Source organism: Anopheles merus, chromosome 2L, assembly GCF_017562075.2.
Source record: "Anopheles merus strain MAF chromosome 2L, AmerM5.1, whole genome shotgun sequence".
Classification (NCBI taxonomy): Eukaryota; Metazoa; Arthropoda; class Insecta; order Diptera; family Culicidae; genus Anopheles; species Anopheles merus.
Genome location: NC_054083.1, coordinates 32,122,037 through 32,140,351, shown reverse-complemented (window position 1 = coordinate 32,140,351; position 18,315 = coordinate 32,122,037). Strand labels below are relative to the sequence as shown.

At 43.8% G+C, this 18,315-nt stretch overlaps 1 protein-coding gene across 17 annotated transcripts in view; it reads right to left on the bottom strand.

The window, feature by feature from the left end:
• The window catches only part of LOC121592988 (RNA-binding protein Musashi homolog Rbp6), a 621,310-nt gene that overhangs the window by 6,843 nt on the left and 596,152 nt on the right, over positions 1-18,315 (bottom strand). For 15 of the 17 annotated variants that reach the window (XM_041914978.1, XM_041914980.1, XM_041914982.1 and 12 more), the window contains 2 exons: positions 981-1,046; positions 13-254 (listed from right to left, as the gene is read on the bottom strand). In XM_041914978.1, coding sequence (XP_041770912.1) covers positions 13-254; positions 981-1,046 — 308 coding nt within the window. Of the gene's footprint in view, positions 1-12; positions 255-980; positions 1,047-10,946; positions 15,179-18,315 lie in introns of those variants that run through there. The other 2 variants (XM_041914977.1, XM_041914986.1) reach the window with 2 other exon arrangements.

Below are 18,315 nucleotides of genomic sequence, written 5' to 3'. Positions count from 1 at the left end.
GTGGTTGCTTACCGGGCTGTAATTTAGCGGAGCACGACTGACGGCAATCGCTGGGAAGCCGGATGGTTGCGGGCTGGTGGCTTGAACGTAACCGACGCTGTCCGCCGCGCTCGAGCTGTACATGTCGATCGTCGGTCCGGGCGAGTTCGCGTTCGGGAAGCCGGCGGCGGTCCGGGTGGTGGTGGTGTGCGGGGACGCTGGCGGACCGAAGCCTTGCGCGGCGGCCGCAGCAGCGGCCTGGTAATTGTTCATCACTGTGCGGGAAGGGAAACGGGAAAATTGGAATCAGTATCACAGCACCAATCGTTCGGCAAACTTAGAAATGGCAAAAGTATTGGCTTGATCCGACGACGGGGGATAAATAATAACATTCGTTTTTGTTGTGATGGGTTACAGTGCACCATGCCCTATGGCTGTGTAAGGGTATTGCCATGGTGTGAAATTGCTTATTCTATGTTTTTAGTTTTATCATTGTATGTTTGATATGTTCCATACAAGTTAGTAAGCGGATGCATGGCGTTAGTTTTGGAAATGCTATGAAATTAGTTTGGTTAGTAATGTATCGAGGAAAAGTATCACAAATTTTAGTAGAATATTACAAACATTCGAAAATGTGTCATATTTGGGGAATGGTTCCTAGCGAGTCTTTGAAGTGTTTGTTCAAATTATTGATCGTTGCTGGTGAAGTGTTGCAATGCATCACAAAAATTGCATAAAACTCTGAATCAGCACTCCGAAAATTGTAACAAAACACAAAAGATCTTCAAACTGCTTGAAGTTGAAGAAAAGTAGAATCAAGACTTCAGAAAAAATAGCGTAAATGAATCTGTTTTTGATGAACCAGCTACTCCTCACACAAGCTTTATTTGAATGATCGACTTCCTTGGTCACGTTTGATACTCAAAGTAAGTTTCTTGCCAATAGAGAAATTTTGAGCCGAAACCTATAACGAAGTGCCTGGAAGTGGAAGCGTAACCTACCCGAAAGAGCCTGCGTCAGTAACGGTGTGTTGTTGTTTGGTGTCAACTGTCCATTGGAGATGTCAACTGTAGATGAAACAGGGAAGGAAAAGAGAAAAGAAAGGTCGAAACGGGAGATCGAATCCTCATTAGTGACCATCGGCAAACAGTGTCATGCTTTGTTATAATGTTGAAATAGTGAAATAGAGAGAGAGAGAGCGAGAGATACAAATGATTCAGCAGCTAAACAATTATATTTGTAAAAAGGAAAAAAAAGAACAGAAGGAGCCAAACGAGGCAAAACTGCTAAACGAGAGCTTTGACGTGTGCGATGTGAATATAGAACCATTCTTGGTTCCGGGGCAAGCATTGCCATCAGTTGAGGTAATTTTTATTTTCCAAACGTTTGAACGGATGTACCGCAGCCTGTTGCAAATGAGTTTTACGTACGTTGTGTCCTGGTAGATAGTAGTAACTGGCGCATTTCTTGCTTTAATTTAACATTGGTTTGTTTATAGGTAGCTTTGCACATTTCCATTTGCAATTGAAATAAACCTTATCCTTTGTGCTTTCTCCTCGACATAATGAAACTTCCGCTGGAAACAAGGAGCTAAATCAGAAAACTAAAAACTAACTAAGAACCGAATCGGAACTGCTCAAGAGATAGAGATAGAGATAGAGAGAGATAAATAAGGGTCGAGAAAAACTATAATAAAACTAAACATAACAGAACAGGAGACCCCCGAACGATTGCAGAAGGTGAATTCTATCCACCGCTTTGCTACAGGTACTGGGAACACATTTTATTACGGAATCGAGAAAATAAGTATATACACTCAGTGTCACGGCGCGTCATCACAGTTCCCCCAGTTGTGTCGCGTTCCAGTTGCGTTCCGGGGATTGATTTGGAGCTGCGAAAGAGGCTGTGGCGCCCAGCCCAACCCGGCAGCCAACAGTTGGGTGCGTAATTACGATCATTTACCCCTTAAGCAATTAGTTCGGCAAAGCCGGGCAATCGCTTTCCAATCGCAGGTCCCTCTCTTCTCGGGAAATCTGGCTCCGGTCGGTCCCATAAAAGCAGGAGGAAAACTTGTACGCATGTATTGGTGTGATTGTTTTCGTCTTGCAACGCACCGCGAACGCACGACGACGTTCAACAAAAATAAAACCAATCTTGATGACTGTTTCTCTGTACAAGTACGCGCGCGCGCGTGTGTGTGTGTGTGTGTGTGTGTGTGTGTGTGTGTGTGTGTGTGTGTGGTGTGTGTGTGTGGTGTGTGTGTGTGTGTGTGTGTGTGTGTGTGTGTGTGTGTGTGTGTGTGTGTGTGTGTGTGTGTGTGGTGTGTGTGTGTGTGTGTGTGTGTGTGTGGTGTGTGTGTGTTTGTGAATGTGCGGCCCTGTTTATGCTGTAAAAACAGCACTCGTTCCACCTTTCCTGCCCCAAGACCAAGCTCACGGATTGGAGGTAAGTGTGGAGAAAAAAGTCGTACTATGGACATTGGCAAATAAAAACAGACTCCTGGCGCCGATAAACTTTTTGCAACGCTGCCTGCAACACCCAACGGTAGTGGGAGGCCGGTGGGTGGTTGTGGATTCGTGTTTGTGCCTTTTTTTCTTTCTCAACCATTTGAACTTGTTTGTGTACGTGCATTCGGTCCCAAGATAAGTTGGTTCAAAGTTATGTTTTGTCGCCGTGTCGCCCCGTTAGACAGTCGTATGTGTCTTCGGAATGTGTGCGTGTGAGTGGAGGAGGAATGAAGGAAAAAAACGGCACAAATCGGCACAATTGAATGCCACCCAGCCGCCTGTTTGCGTACTATTTTTCTTTATTTGTTTGTTGTTGTCGTCGTCGTCCACGTTGCCGTTGGGGCGCGTGATATCTTGGGAGCGTGGGGGATTTTTTTTCTTCTCTTTTGCTCAATCACGGCAAAAAAAAAAGAGGCGAAGAAAAATGGACGCAGGAGGTGCGCGTCTGTTGTTTAGCCCAAGTGCGACAAAAGGAAAATAATTTTAATATACTTAATGTAATTCGTTTACTGCTCATTGGCTACGGTTAAGTTTTGTGCCATCGAATCGAGGAGAATCATTCTCGCTTTAAGGCGCACGACGCAAGCAGGCGGGAGCGATGGAAATGGGAGCAGAAATTAGTTTCGAACGAATGATTTCCTGCGCTGGGGCTGGGTCCCCGTTTTTCCACCCCCCGGGGTAGGTTGGCTCTTTTTGTTATTTGCTTTTGGCGTAGCGTTGGCAAACACGGGAAAGCGCCATAAATTAGTAGGCGAAAGTTTTTTAAACACTGTGCGATGCGGATTTTCCAAATGAAAAAACAAATTGAAAGCAACAAGACGCCGGGCAACAGGAAAGGCAAAGGTGGATTGGAAATGGGGGCAGAAAAAATGCTCCTGCCAAGTTTGTGTGTTGTGTGCTTGTTAGTTTCGGTTTGTTTAATTGTTGACGTGCAGAGATTGGGCAAGCAGGCGGCTGCCTCATTAGGAAAAGTGCGTGTTGTTCGGCTGCAAAACGCGCTATTTTTTAAACAGTTATTTCAAATTGTTAACCAAGCGCCATAATTTAAGTTTATCGCACCGTAAGTTTCAATATCAACCAAGACACCATACGCCAAGTTGCGGAGGGTACGTCAACATTCACGAATAGCAAAGGGGAGGTTCCTTTCACTTCACACTGTTAACTGTCGAACGAAGTGCGAAACGGTTTGCACCCTCGCCGAAGGGTGTTCAATTGCTACCGGTCACGCACTCTGGTAAGTTCGAGCAGCGTCAAACCGTGACATATGGGCAGAAATTTTGATTAAAAAAATAAACAAAACGAAAACAACAATGAGCTGCCGAAAAAAGGAGGGCAACAATAACGATGCCCAAATTGTAGAGTAGACATTATACGGGAATTTAAAAAAAAACACGGACTAAGTTGCAAATGGTGTTTGCATCCCATTTTGGTACATCATTTTGAACACCTTTCAAATGGTGCGTGGTCTTGATGGCTGCAAAAACATAACTTTCAGAACGATGGAACACAACTGGACACTGTTCAAGGGTAACTGTTGACGTACGTTCGACTTTTAGATGTTCCCTCTTTTTACACTTGTACTACGTAGTAAGTTTTCTAGCTACTTGCTGCATCAAAAACAAGACAGGACGGATTGAACAGGGGCGTTTTTTCCGTACGACGCAGTACATGGGGCTATGTATGGTAAAACAACTAAATATACGGTTCGTTATGTGTGTTTTTTTTCAGTTCAACAAAAACCCATTATTTAAATAAACGTAACAAAACTCCCTACGCTAAATGGCGAAATTGTGCTGTATGTATATTTAAACTCTCTTTTTTAAATATTTATTACGTATTAAATGTAAACAAAGTTACTGCTAATGGCAGCTAAATCCTACGGACAAACGGCGCTCCGTATTGAACAGTTTGGTATAGTGTGTAAGTAATCTACAGATGATAGCAAGAAGAAAAAAAAATCACATCTTTTCTGTTTGTTTTTGCTATCAAAACCAAAACCAATCGTTGTTCGAACTTCAACCACACGTGGGAGGAACATACATTGGGTTTGTTTTTAATGTTTAGGTACCATTTACATTTAACCAATTGACTGTTACTAGTAAAACACATTTGCTCTCGGTTTTTTTTTGTTGGTAAAATGTTCAACATAAACTACGGTTTTCTGTTCAAATCTTTGGAAAACGTCTCTTCTTTGTTTTGGTGTTGTTCTATAATTGTTTTTGTATGCGAATGACAAATAAACTGTAACACCACGCTCTAAGATTTTGTCTGGATTAAAATAAAACTCAACGCAAGTAACGACTATTCTAAAGGTTTGTAAATGAAAATTGATAAAATTTAGTACATCAGAAAACGCTACTAAGTGTTGAGCTATTCTAGATTGAGTTGGTTGTTGTGTTGTGTAGTGTGTATTGCTAATATGTATCAGCAGTTACTCTCGCTGTAGATTGAATGTTTCTGTTTGCTAAACCAGTCTAACGATAGAAGAAGACACACGCACAAAAAATCGATTTGTTTTTATATATTTAGATAAAGCAAAAAGAGACACTCGAAAGAAAATCCACACACTCACACAGAAACACAAAAATTTATAAGAATTTATGTAAAATGAGCTCCAATCTCGCCTACAAAAACTAGAATTGATGTTTTCTCCCAAAAATGAGATCTATTTGTTACAACCGGTTAATGAGATTCACACTTCAAACACACGCACAAACACACACTCAATCGTAAATGCAGTATGATTTAGCTGAAGTATGACACACACACACATATTTTATGTGTCTGCCATTACTGACGGCTATGAAATACGATGACGGAATTGGCAGCGAATTAAAAGTAAAAGTTTATCTCTATTCTAATTTAAAAACAACAACACGCTTGTTAAGGCACACGCCACACAGCCGCTCGATTCGTTTTACTTATCGCTATAAACTATGTTTCTATAACCCACAACACACACACACGCACACGCACGCACACACAGTTCTAGATTGGCTATCGCTTCGCTATCCATAAATACTGAAGCGAAGGCGGGTGGGTCGTTTCGGTTCTAGTATCGCCTAGCTAATGATTTTAAGATGGAAAGTAACCAAACTCAGTCTTGTAAAGCACTTTACACTTACGAGGCTAAGGATTGCTCCGATCGGTGACACTAGTAAGGATCGGCTAATGAGCGGTTTTTGTATGTAACCCCGATTCGGTTGTCTAAGTCCTCTTGTTTCCTTTACTGTTTATAACTGTGCTCTTCTTCTTGAGGATTGCTAAATTATTTTAGTGTCTGTTTGCACTAAACGGCTTCTTTCTTTGGCTTCGATTTATTATTTTATTTGTGTTTTGAATATTTATTTACATGATATGTTTTTATTAGTTCTCCACATATAACGATGAAAACTTTTCTCATACATTTTTGACAACAACGAATGAAGCGGAAATGAAAAATCGCACTGTTTGAGCGAAGCAAACAGCAACGCAATATGGTACGTTTGCGGAAAAAAGTTTAAACCCTCAGTTGACAAGAGAAACATATTTTATTTTGAGACGGTTGGCAAGCGAAGAGACGCGAAACTTCATACATAGATAGGTTTTCCAGTTGTAGTTTTGCATACCCGTACCCTTAACCGTTTATTTTTTGTGACGCTGATGTGTTAGAATTTTAGTTTCCTTCCTTTCAAACGGGGGCTATAGAAATATGCATGACAGCCAAGGACGACGGGTGAAGGGTTCGATTCGATGCGTGTGAACGAAGTTTTGGTTGAGCTGTCGTCCAACCCATTGCACATTGCACAATGTGCAGAAAGCCCATGGTCTGTGCTTGCAACCGATTGACAGACTTTGTTTGATACCGACGATTCGCTCCGACGTTTCGATGCAGCCAAACAATGGAGCCGCTTCCATTGCCTCACGAAAAGCGACGGAAATGAACTGTATCAAATTCATAAACAAGCTTGTGTGTGTGCGAAAACGAAAGCAATTCTCAATGATATTATACCCAGCGAAAGCCAGAAAAGAAAGTCAATTTGATTCTGATACACCGAATAGCAAATGGACGATTGAAGGGAAGATTGATAAACTTCGTTGAGCTTGAGTGCGTTGTTTGAATGCTTATTCAATAGTAATGCTAACAATAATATAAATCGTATGAAGCGCATACGTTTTAAAATAAAATCAATAAAATAATCATATAATGAGGATGAGAAGGAGTTCAATACGAATCTATGAACAAATGAAAAATAAGCAAACAATATTCACATTGGAGGTTATCGTGTCTGTTGCCAAAAGATACACTTTTTACTATCCAGCTTGTTTGCCGACAGTGGCCGCAAAGAACCTGTTTTCCATCCCTCGTACGAACAACTTTCTCGATGAAGCTAATCCGTCGAGCGGTTCGGTTCGAAAAATCGACAAAGAATCTGCGTAATATGCTCATCAAAAATCTCGTAAATCGTACAACTTTATTTATCTAGCTAGTTTTCACCGTGTATCGTTTACAGCGCTTCGTTACCGTGTTGCACCATCCAACCTCATGCGAACCGTGAGCACTTTCCCGCCGCCGAAACGTACAATTTTGCTCATTATATTAATGATCTCCCGCTGTGCACCACCCTCACACACAGAACGCATATATATCAGCAGGTGGAGTTGGGTTATGGATAAATAAAAGAGGAAAAACTAAACTCTCTCATCCATCCAGCAACTTCAAGCCATGCAGCAGTGTTGCCCGCAAACCAGCTAAAGCTGAAATGGAGGCGCCTGGTGGCTTATGGCGCACTTGCGCGTAAAGAAGCGGTGGAAAAGAATCGCTTCTTTCTTTGGCAAACAATTTGCCTTCGCCGCCGACGATGGGGTAGGTGTGCTTGGCAGCGATGAATAGCACAGCAGGGCAGGTGATGTTTTGCTGGCCGCGAATTGAGTAATCCGATTCGTGGCCTGAAACCCGACAGGATGGGAATCTTAAACTTTCCACCGAGCCACAAGTATTGAACACTCGGAATCATATTGTGGTGTAACGTGCGGATGAACGGGGGGGGGGGGGGGGGGGGGGGCACATAAAACTACTGGAATTTCTCCAACCCTCACAGACACACACACACACACACACACACACACACACACACACACACACACACACACACACACACACACACACACACACACACACACACACACACCAACACACACACCACACACACACACACACACATATATATATATATATATATATAAAAAAAGACTCGGTAAGAGAGCGACGGTTTGGGGCAAAACTTCACTCCAGGCTGTTGCGGAGAAGGGGCCATGTGCTTGAAGGTTTTGATGAAGCATTAGGCAGAGGCAAAGTTCGGCGAAATGACGGATACCTGGTCGCACCTCTCCCTCGCTCCTCCTTTCTGGAGCCTATCACCAGCAGCGAGGTGCCAGCTTACTACCCCTGACGTGGCATCAATATTTCATCGAATTTCGACGTAATTACGCAAGCCTGTACAGCCGCGCACACAGACTCATCCCCCGTTTCGGGAAAAGTTCTGCCGCGATGCTTCTTATTTTGAGCGCAACAAAATGGGCGAGAGCGACGGGATAAGATAGGAGCAAAGATGTTACACAAACGATGGGAACCGGAACTGCTGTCGTGCAAACGCCACGTCGAACGTTTCAATATTTCATCTCCGCCGATTGGCGCTGTTTGTTGGCTCGTCGATGCTGCGCCAGTGCGCCGGCATGAACAGCGATGTGCGCGGTATGTGGCTGACAAAAGTGCCAACAAAAATGGGGTTACACGAAGCAGCGGGAGGCTGTGGGTCTGTGCATGTGTGCTGGGAGTGCTTCCTGCTTTAGCGCATCGCTTCATCGTTGGCTCGAGAAAAATGCAAATGCTCGATTCGAGCGTGCTCACATTGCGTAACATTCGCCCGTGCGCTCGCATAAGCGACCGAACAGAAGCCCGAGGTGGGCTTGATGATATGCTGTAATGAAGCACACCGGGCTGGAACGGTTACGCGATTTATGTGTCAGCACACGGTCGCCAGGCGGGGATAGGGGATCAGTTTTGGAAAATATTAAGTAACGGGGCCGGCACCGGCAGATGGTTTCGAGCCGGCCGACTCGAGCTGCTTGTAATGAAGGGCCTTTAGAATGAAATTGACTGTCTTGCGATCGCACCTGTCAATATAATCTGATGCAGGCGAGTGCGTGTGTGTTACGATGGATATAATTAAATTTCGCCCATCTTCCAACGAACAACAATGAACCCCAGCGTTCCGGCAGACGTTACAAGTTTATCAAACCTGTGAATGAAGGCCGAATCCCATCTCAAACGCAAGTAAATCATTCCGGACGTTTTACTTTTTTTTTGGGGGGAAGGCCCAACGAAGTGAATCAATTTAAATAAAAAAATAAACAAAACCATGCATCCTTCGTTCAGTGGGAGTTTTTCGTTTTTGTTTTTCTATCTATCTCTCTCTCTCCCCCTTTTTGCTCGTGCAATCATAATCGAAGGTATTGTCCCTTGTCATGTTAGATTGAACATTTCAAAACAAGATGTGGGATACAGCGTGAGTTACCTACAATCATGGGACTAAAAAATAAATAAAGTGTCAACAATAATCTTGGACAACATAAATTTGGGTATGACAGTTTTACCTCTGCCAGCGCTGTCCTTAAAGAAGCGCACACAAAAAGAGTGGCTTTTGTTTTTACGTTTCTATAAGTATCGCACTCTCTACAAAACGAAAATGTTCGCGTTTCAAAAAAGGGGAAATATAGGCCAAAACGGGCGGAGCGTGCCAGCCCTTGCCTGCCCTGGTGTCGGTTATTAGTGATGACAAGGGGATTTTTTGGTTTTGGGCATGGCGCTGCTCTCTGGGGGATGGTTTTGTCTTAAGTTTGTGTCATTTTTTGTTTATGTTTGTTTGCTTGCCCAGCACCCTTTTTGGAAGGCTCGGAAATGCCCGGGGGCTTTATATGGGTACTCTTTTACCACAAAAGAGATATCAAAGTTATGCATCGAACTGACCGAAATGTGTCACTTAGAGTAGGACACATATTTTGAAAGGTTGTGCTTTTTTTCGCTCTATTTTCCGATGAAGGGATTTAAATAGTTATTAAATTAGTGTTTTCTTTTTCTTACGTTTTTCTTTTGAATTGTTGGCCATTTTAAAAAGCAATATAGAACGTAGAGCTTTGTTCGATCGAATAGATGAACTTTCATATCGCTTGTATTACCGTACATTGTTTTATCTGTTTTTTTTCTGATCGTTAATGACGGTTGGATTTGGCTTCTTCACCCTGTACATGCTGTCTCACATGCCGGTGTCGGTGTGCTTGTGAACACGATTGCCTCGGGCCTAACCTCGCATAATGATGGCGGGTGATATAAGAAAGGGTGGATAGTAATTAGAACGATTCAGGATAAATGTCAATGTTTGAACAAGGGTACGATGGCACCGTTAAGCGAAAATGCTGCCGTTCTCACCCAAACACTCACACACACACACATACATACACAGTACGTATGGTCAGGTGTCAGCAAAGCGAGAAAGTCAACCGGTTGATGTAGGATCGTGTGGCTTGCCCTTTTAGAATACTAGCATCCATCGCCTTCTACAAGACGGCAAAGGGGAGGGGTAAGGCAGGGGCTCTAATGACATTTTTGCGACACATGTCGTAATCAGTCGAAGCAGCAGCAGCAGCAGCACCCGTGTGTATGCTGCCCCGGTTTGCCACGATGTCGAACAAGCGCTCGACAGGCCCTCGAAGGTCGGTCGTTGGTGGTGGCGAGAATAAGCGCCAAAAATTTGATTCATGACAGCGTTTAGACGGAAAACCGCATACACACACACAACCACTCCGTCAGATGTATCCGGAGCATCCGCAAGGATACGGGCAACATCGGCTGACACTTTCCGGAATGTGCGCGTTTTTCATCAGTAGAGGAAATTACTCGGCTTGTCTAACAATGTTAGGCAGGAGGCAGGCCCATGTTCTCCCGCGTTCTAGCCCGCGCTCTGGAGCATGCGGGGTACATCTTGAAGTGGTGGCAGCGGGGATGGAAAGTTTAATTTAGTGCTAACATCTGGCCGACGGCACAGACACGATTAAACCAGGTATGGAAAGCAAAGAAGGGGGAGGGTTAGAGAATGGATAATTTTGACTCACATTAAAAAGGGAAGTTTTCCGAAAAAGACTACGCAACATTCAAACTGGTTTTAATTAATTCAAGCGTCCATTTGCTAACGTTTTGTCCTGCCGCGAAAATAGTAACACCAATCGAATTGAATGAAACATCATCCACACTTGGAATATCTTTTTGGCGTGTGTTTTACATTTAACATTTGGCAAACAAATGTAGCTGCTGCTGTTTTTCTGTTTAACTTTGATATTTAATTGCAGTTTTCATAATTTTTTGGCATTTTGTGTGTGTGTTTTTTTTTGTTTTGCTGTGTCTTTGTTATGGTTTTTCTTCTCTTCTTCCCCGTTTTGTGTGTTTGTTGCATTTTCGTTGTTGGTTATCTTTTATCTTTTTTGCGTTTCTTTTTTTCAGCGTGTAAGCGTACGGTACGAGAAATTGATTATACATTTCGTTCAGTGTTAGCAGAAAATAAGGCCAATCTAGCCGTGTTCCTAAACATGATGTAAAATTGTTGCATTTGTTTCTGATTCTTTCTCTTTCGTTATGCATTGTTACGGTAAGCTTATTAGTAGTATTTTTGTTTCTGGCATTTTATATTATTACATTGATTTGTTCGATTTATAGGACAGGTTCATGAGTTCGTGATAAAAGATTTAATAGCTTGTTTGTGCCAATTCTGTGCCAAGCCAAGGTTCGTGTTTTTTGAACAATTACTAGTGCAAAATCGAGATCGATGCGTTGCTTACATTGTTTTTTTGTTCTCTTTCTCTTATAAAATCTCCCAAATTTGAATTCTTCCACAACAGTTTTGTGCTTTAACGCTTGCTCATTTATTTTATTACGGCTTATTGTAACATCATTCGTCTAACCGAAGCTGTTGACAGTGAATTACGCCAATCAATAACAAGGTCATAGATTATTATCCTTTTTTTAACTACTTTAAATATTTGTAAAAAATAAAATCATGCACCAAACCAATCAATGATAACGAAACAGATCATGCCACTGCGAAGCAGCATGTTAATTTTTAATTGCGCCCAATTACTTTCACCACTGCACTTTTCGGCTACGGTGTTGTTGTGGTGCTAACCGATCCTACCACCTTCCCAAAAAAACCTTTTCCGTTTCTCCACATTTAGCGAGAATCTCGTTGGAATAAATTAAATATTCATATGGGAGAAAAAGCATGATAACTAGGCCTCCAGCCACACTCCACCCTGCCCAGGATCGTCCGTTTCATCAACGGTGGATCATTTCGTGCACCAAGCAGTGGCTTGCGAGACCAGAAAGAGAGAACAAAACGCATCAACTGGGAGCGTAATGTGCAATGAAATGGTTCAGGCAAAATCGGTCAGATTCGGGTGTAAAAGGTTAGGTAAGGCCAACCGGACCGGTGGTCATGCATTAATGATCAAGGGCTAACCCCCGGCCAGCTTCCGGGGACGGAGGGGATGGTTTTGTGGTTGCCAGCTACTATGCCAGCACCATGATTGGGGGACTGGAATTGGAAGGATTGGACACAGTTTTATCTCTATCTCTCTTTTTCTCGCACTCTTTCAATGTTGTTACGCGTTACCAATTCCCTGCGCGGACCGCGGGCAAACGGATGCGAAAATTTATTTGAAAATCTGCAAATAAAAAGGCACATCCTGTTTTAACGCGGGCTTTCTTTTTTTTTTGTTGTTGCATGTTTTACGTTTTTTCGCTGGTGCGTACGTACTTATTTTCATATCAAACGGACAAACAGCAAAATAGTATCAAAAAATCGTCTGACCAGCTATTAAAATGCGTTTGTTGTGGGCGTGGAAAGAAGCTTTGCGCGGTACAGCAATCGACACCGGCCTGATGTGTGCGCGGTTGCAATTTATTTATGTATTCATTCATTTTCATTTATTCACACCAACGGATTTGCAAAGCGGTTTTGTTTCTTTTGGGGGAAGTGTTTGTTTTCTGTTTGTTTGTTGATTGGTGCGAAGTTTTGTTTTACTTTCTCATTAAAACTTTGCTTTGTTCGCTAATTGCTTAGGGCTGCCAATTCCAATTTTTTCTATTATCTTTCATTCGTTTGGTAACACTATTGCATTTTTTTTACATTATATGAACGTTATGTGGTTGAGATTAAACCCTTTTCTTGCCTTTGATCGGAAAGGTTTCACGAAAAATAAGGCAAAATAAAAACGAACGCACCCTACATGGTGAGAGGTGAGGCGTGATCAGCTTTCCGATCCATCGTGTTTTATGTTGAAGGTGTATTGAATGATTAATTATTGCAATATGCATTGCCAGGAGTGTCATTAACGTAGCGATTTCTGTTTTTTGGTTGGTATAATCTGATTTCACCCAACACAGCTCGGAACAACGAGGTGGACATGCCAACAGTTATTCATACAGTGAAAGTTAGTGTTAGTGTAAGGTATGAAGCAGAGGGACGGTGGGAATGAAGTAAGGAAAACTTTGATAGGGAATTTGGAACGATTGGCACCATTTGGCTTGCAACAAATAGATTATTTGTTTGTTTGATTATTTGAGCAATTATCAAATAGAATAATTTAATTTACCACCATTGAAACCCCCCACCCAACACAATGCAACGGCAAAAAAAATATGTTGAAACGCCCTTTCTCCACCAATATTTCAACCAATATAATGTACTAGAACAACTGCACTGTGCAAAGGTACACATTAAATTTTACTTCCGTGTACTTGGTCTTTACGCAGCGGCAAACCAACATTCCAACCGGTTACAGTGCGTGTGTGTGTGTGTGTCCGGTGTTCGACACACTCGGCCCTGCTCTAGCCACAGCAACCGATACATGATTGTTCGCTTCGTATGGTGAATTATTTCGATCAGCCAACATTTATTATTCATGCCGTAAATGTGCAGCATCATTCCCATTCGACCACCAATTCGAATTCACTCAGCACTTGCATTTCTCCCGCTACGTCCCCTGTCATTGCATTTCCCATCCACACACACACACACACTCTCCACCCGGTAGGCAAATTTTCGCCTCGCAGGCCAACGCCTGGTAATGATGACCGGTATTCATCACGATGTTAGAATTTGTAATGAAAATGTTAATTTACCCTCAAACCAAAAACATCATTTAAAATGCATTCGCACTTGCCTCGCCCTCGGTCCGCCCGTCCCGAAAGTGGGACAACATTATCTTGCCACTTGCCCTACCCCGTACGGCTCACGGATTAGATGTGATGTAGTTTGCCGACCATTAACAACGTGCATCGTTGCACCGAGCGTACGTGAGTGCAATGGTCGAGAGGTGCATACTGATTTGGGATGGGATAAATTACCGCAGATCAATCGCGCGGGCTCGAAATTACAAGCCAAAGCGGGCTTGAATCGCTCCAAACTTAAAGCGTTCGGAACCTCCGTTCGTCATCGTAAAAGTGTAAAACTCAACACTTTGCTGCGTTCGAGTTTCGTGCAATAACGACACACACACGACTCCCGCTTTATTAAGGAAGAATGGCTCAAATCAAAGCACAAACACCTTCACTTAAAACACACATACACACACAGCTGCTCAACTGGAATTCCATGTGTACGCAGTCAACGCATACACGCACAGTGGCCGGGGCCCAATCGGAGATCGAAATGCAAATTGCCAATTGCCAGCAACCCGTAATGACTTAATTTGCGTTATCGATTCCGTGAGTGGATTAGCTCCGATTTCCATGTTTGTGGAAAATCGGTACGTGAGCAGTGCCGGCCGAGCGCAAATGTGTTTGCGCATTTCAGGGAACTGTTTGGCGAGGGCGTAAAGGAATGTTGGAAGGGGAAGGGAGGGGTAAAAACCACCCCAATTTCCAATCGACCTGGTCGACGGTCGACCTGGTGGTGCACGGTGGCAGTAGCTCTGCCCGGCGTGATAAATCTAATGTTTTTCCAAGAGTGCCCTTTTTTTGGATCGACGAGGCCGCTCGAACCCGTACTAACATACTTAGCGCGCGCGTGCATTTGCATAGTTTGGGGTGGCATGGTGTTTTGTATTTATTTTATTGATTGAAACGTATTTGAGGTGCGCTTCATTATGCGGTGGTGCCGCTTGGTGCAAACGGGGCTGTGCTGCGGGCAGCTCGGTGTAACGGCTGTTAACAAACCCCAAAGCACACACAACCGCACTGTAGTGAGGTAATAAAGGAAAGCAGTTTGATTTATGTTTAAAAGTATAATTTATTTAAACTGACCAGTACGCCTTGGTGAAACATGTTTTTGAAAGCTTATTTAAAACGGTTTGTTTGGTTTCAAAAATGTGTGTGTGTGCCCTTGTCGTTGTGTATCTTTACAGATCCTTGTGATTAAGTATATAATTCTTTGCTATGGATTGTTTATTGCTGTGCTATTAATGTTTGTCCTTTTTCGTTATTAGATGGTGAACGGCTTAGTTGCTTGTTAGTTATCCTGCTGTTCTTCCCATGTGAAATTCCCCAATCTCAACCCGCAACGTGCTCTTGGACGAACGTGCTTAGGACGATGACGTCGACGGACCCATACTGAGATAGTCGCCCATGATGATACGGTTCTCGGGCATGACCCCCATTACACCTGTGGCGTCCCGGTCACGGTAAATCGAAGGACAGACAGATAGAACGAGGCGACAGTGCGAGAGTGCAGAAGTTTCGGTTTCAGTTACAGAGTGAAAGTGATGGATACGTGACGTAGTAATGCGCCGAAGACAATAGAGAAAAAAACCGAAAGGAATAGAAAGGTGAAAGAAAAGAAAGGAAAAAAGAAAGAGAAAAAGAGAAAAATTGAAACATTGAAAAATATGGCAAACGAACATGAGATAACAAAACAGCAACACAGAAAACAAAACAAACCAAAACGCTGGTAAGGATGGTAACGGCTAAACACACTAAACTACTGTAGGTTCACACACACACACTCACAAAAAAGGAAAAACAATATTAAGCAACCAAAACAGGAACTCGAACAAACGCGATGCAAACATAAATCGAAGTAAAAGAGCTGTTCCATAACAGTATACTAAAACAATAAAAGAAACAAAGTAAAAAAAATCCCATCGTAAGCCTTGAACCTTTTTGCTGTGCTCTCCCGAAATGTGCCGTCCATTCGCTCGACAACTTAACTGTCTGGTTGGAACAATAAAACCCATTTACGGTGAACGCACATTAACATATAAGAAGCGCCCGTAACATGGCATATGCTCCCTTGAAACCAAAAACCGTACACCGCACACACCGAGATAGTGGCAAAAGCACTAGTGGCAAAGGGCGTTCTTTATTACAAGCAATTTTTGGCTACGAACAAAACAGCCAGGCGGTGGTCCTCCCGGCAACCACCGCCCGGTGCCACCAGCCCAGTGGAGGCTAGATAAGGCTCGACAGCAATAGATTCCGCGGTCTCGTACGTGGTTTCCTTCCACAGTGGGTTCCGCAGTGGGAACCGTTTCGACCGGCGGTGTCGTGTGGATCGTGCCTGAAAGTCGAAACGCGACAGTCGCGATGCATCCGAATGACTTCATTCGGTGAGGGCGGCAGCGCTGGGATGCTTGTTTTAGACTGGCAGCAAGATGGCATTCACTTTCGCCATAAAGAACGGCAGCTTATGTAGTGCCGTGGCCTGCCGTCTTCCTCTTTCAGTGCATTTGCATTTGCACAGCGTTTCATAGTTGAAGAATGCGTTAATTGACTTTTGACGCTGCCAAAGATGAAAGTTCATGTGCCAGACGAAAGGGGCGCCGTTTAATGTTCTGCTCAAGAAATTGTGCATACATAAATTCGTAAATAAAACTACAAATGCGATGCATGTAAGTTACAAAACCAACTGGCGATAGTGTCCAGTGCTGCTTACGATCTGAAGCACTCAGTCGCCTTTCAAACGGGCGCGCTTAATTGCTCAATTAGCTTATCTGATTGAAATGAAAACTAACATCCTATTACTGCCGCTTTTAACGGGGTGGTGTTTCGTTGGGGGGGGGGGGGGGGACTACGGCACGGTTGCTGGTGTGTGCATGTGTTTTTTTTTTTATTTTAATTTTCCTGTCCTGCCCCTAATGGTGGTGGCGGTAATGTTGGTGGCTGGTACTACTTTCCTAGCCTGACCGTTACATCGCATACCGCGCCTGCTGGGTTGCATTTTAACAACGATTATAAACGTCCTGCCAAAGAGGAACTATCTCACATGTACTTAGACGGTGCTGCGGCTGCTGCTGCTACTAGTGCTGAGAACCATGTAAAGGTTCATAGTCCATTAAAAATACTTAACCTGAAACCACTCGGCTCGAAATCGTTTCGCTAACAATGCTCATAAAACTTCAACCCAACCGGTGGAACGTGGGTCGTGGTGCGGGCCGTTCGACCAAGAGCCAAGCGGTGCTTAGCGAAATGTGCCAGCAGGTATCGTGAAACGCCGTTCCAAGTGCTCGCCAAGCTTGAAAGGCGTTTTGCGGGAAAACTTCTCTACACACCACAAACACATACACACCTACCGACAGCAGCTGGCAGCGGATTCGCTGTGCGCTAGCGTGAGGCGAGAGTCTTGCCCCCCACCCCCCCATTGACCAAGAACAAGGCGTTCGATAACGCAAAGCGGCGCGCTAGGTGCTGACGTTGGCGGAGGCGAGTTTCATGTTTACGCCCCGGAAAACTATCAAACCGTCACAAGCGTTCCCGCTGGAGTGGGACCAGCCAGCCGACCCGAGCGTTAACTACCTCTAATTAAAATGCAAATCCACACCTTAAGCTACCCGGGGGCCAGCCGCCATTGCAATCTCGGCACTGGGGCCGGTGGTGGGCCGGATAAAGACGCTAGCTTCCACCAGCCAATGCTCGAAGCGCATATCCGCGAACGGGAAGGAACGGGTTTTCCTATAAATCATATCATCGCCGCAGCTCGGTTCGGTTAAACAACCGGGCAGCACCGGGGAAGGTGAAAGTGTTTGCTCGCCAACTCAATTATCGCACACACACACACGGTACGAGATGCGGTGGTCCGTTGGGAATCTTTTTGTCCAGCTTTGCCCGTTTTGGGAACCGTTGCTCCGGAGGAGAAGTTGTTACGAAGGTGACGTTGACTATATTGGTGTTCCGGTAGTGGCGAGTAAACATCGGCTGGACCGCCCGAAACCCTCACGATGGGTGCTCGTCGTTTGGTATGGACGGGGTAATTTCCTATGCATAGGAACTCGCCTGTCGTCCGGACTTTTGGGGTATCGAGACCGTGCGATAGTAAAATGACAGATAGGTGTAATGAAGAGTACTGGTCATTGGTGGCTTTGAAGGTTTTAGCGATTGGTGGGGAAACCTTTTCTGGGATATTATCTCATCTTCATGGATATGGTGGCCGGTTGAAATTTTGTAACAAATCTAAGAGTAGAACTTAGCAGAGTTAAGCCGTGGAATAGTCCCTCTTTTAATAAATGTGACTGTTCCAGATGAAGGTACTGTGTTGAGATCACCAATATTGGTCACTCGTACTATGACTTCCGATAGGGAACAATTTCAAGAATAGATATTTCCTTCAGTTTTTCCCCAATACTGCAGAACGTGAGGATGTCAGTGAAATTCAGTAACTTATCAGCTTTAGCTAATCCATTTGACATTTTACTGTAAAACTTCTGCAAAAAATCAAATGTTTGGTACATAAATTATCTCCATCAATCAAACTCCTCACACTGTTCAACTATCGCTTTCGCGTAGACCTCACTCTGGTTCCAAACT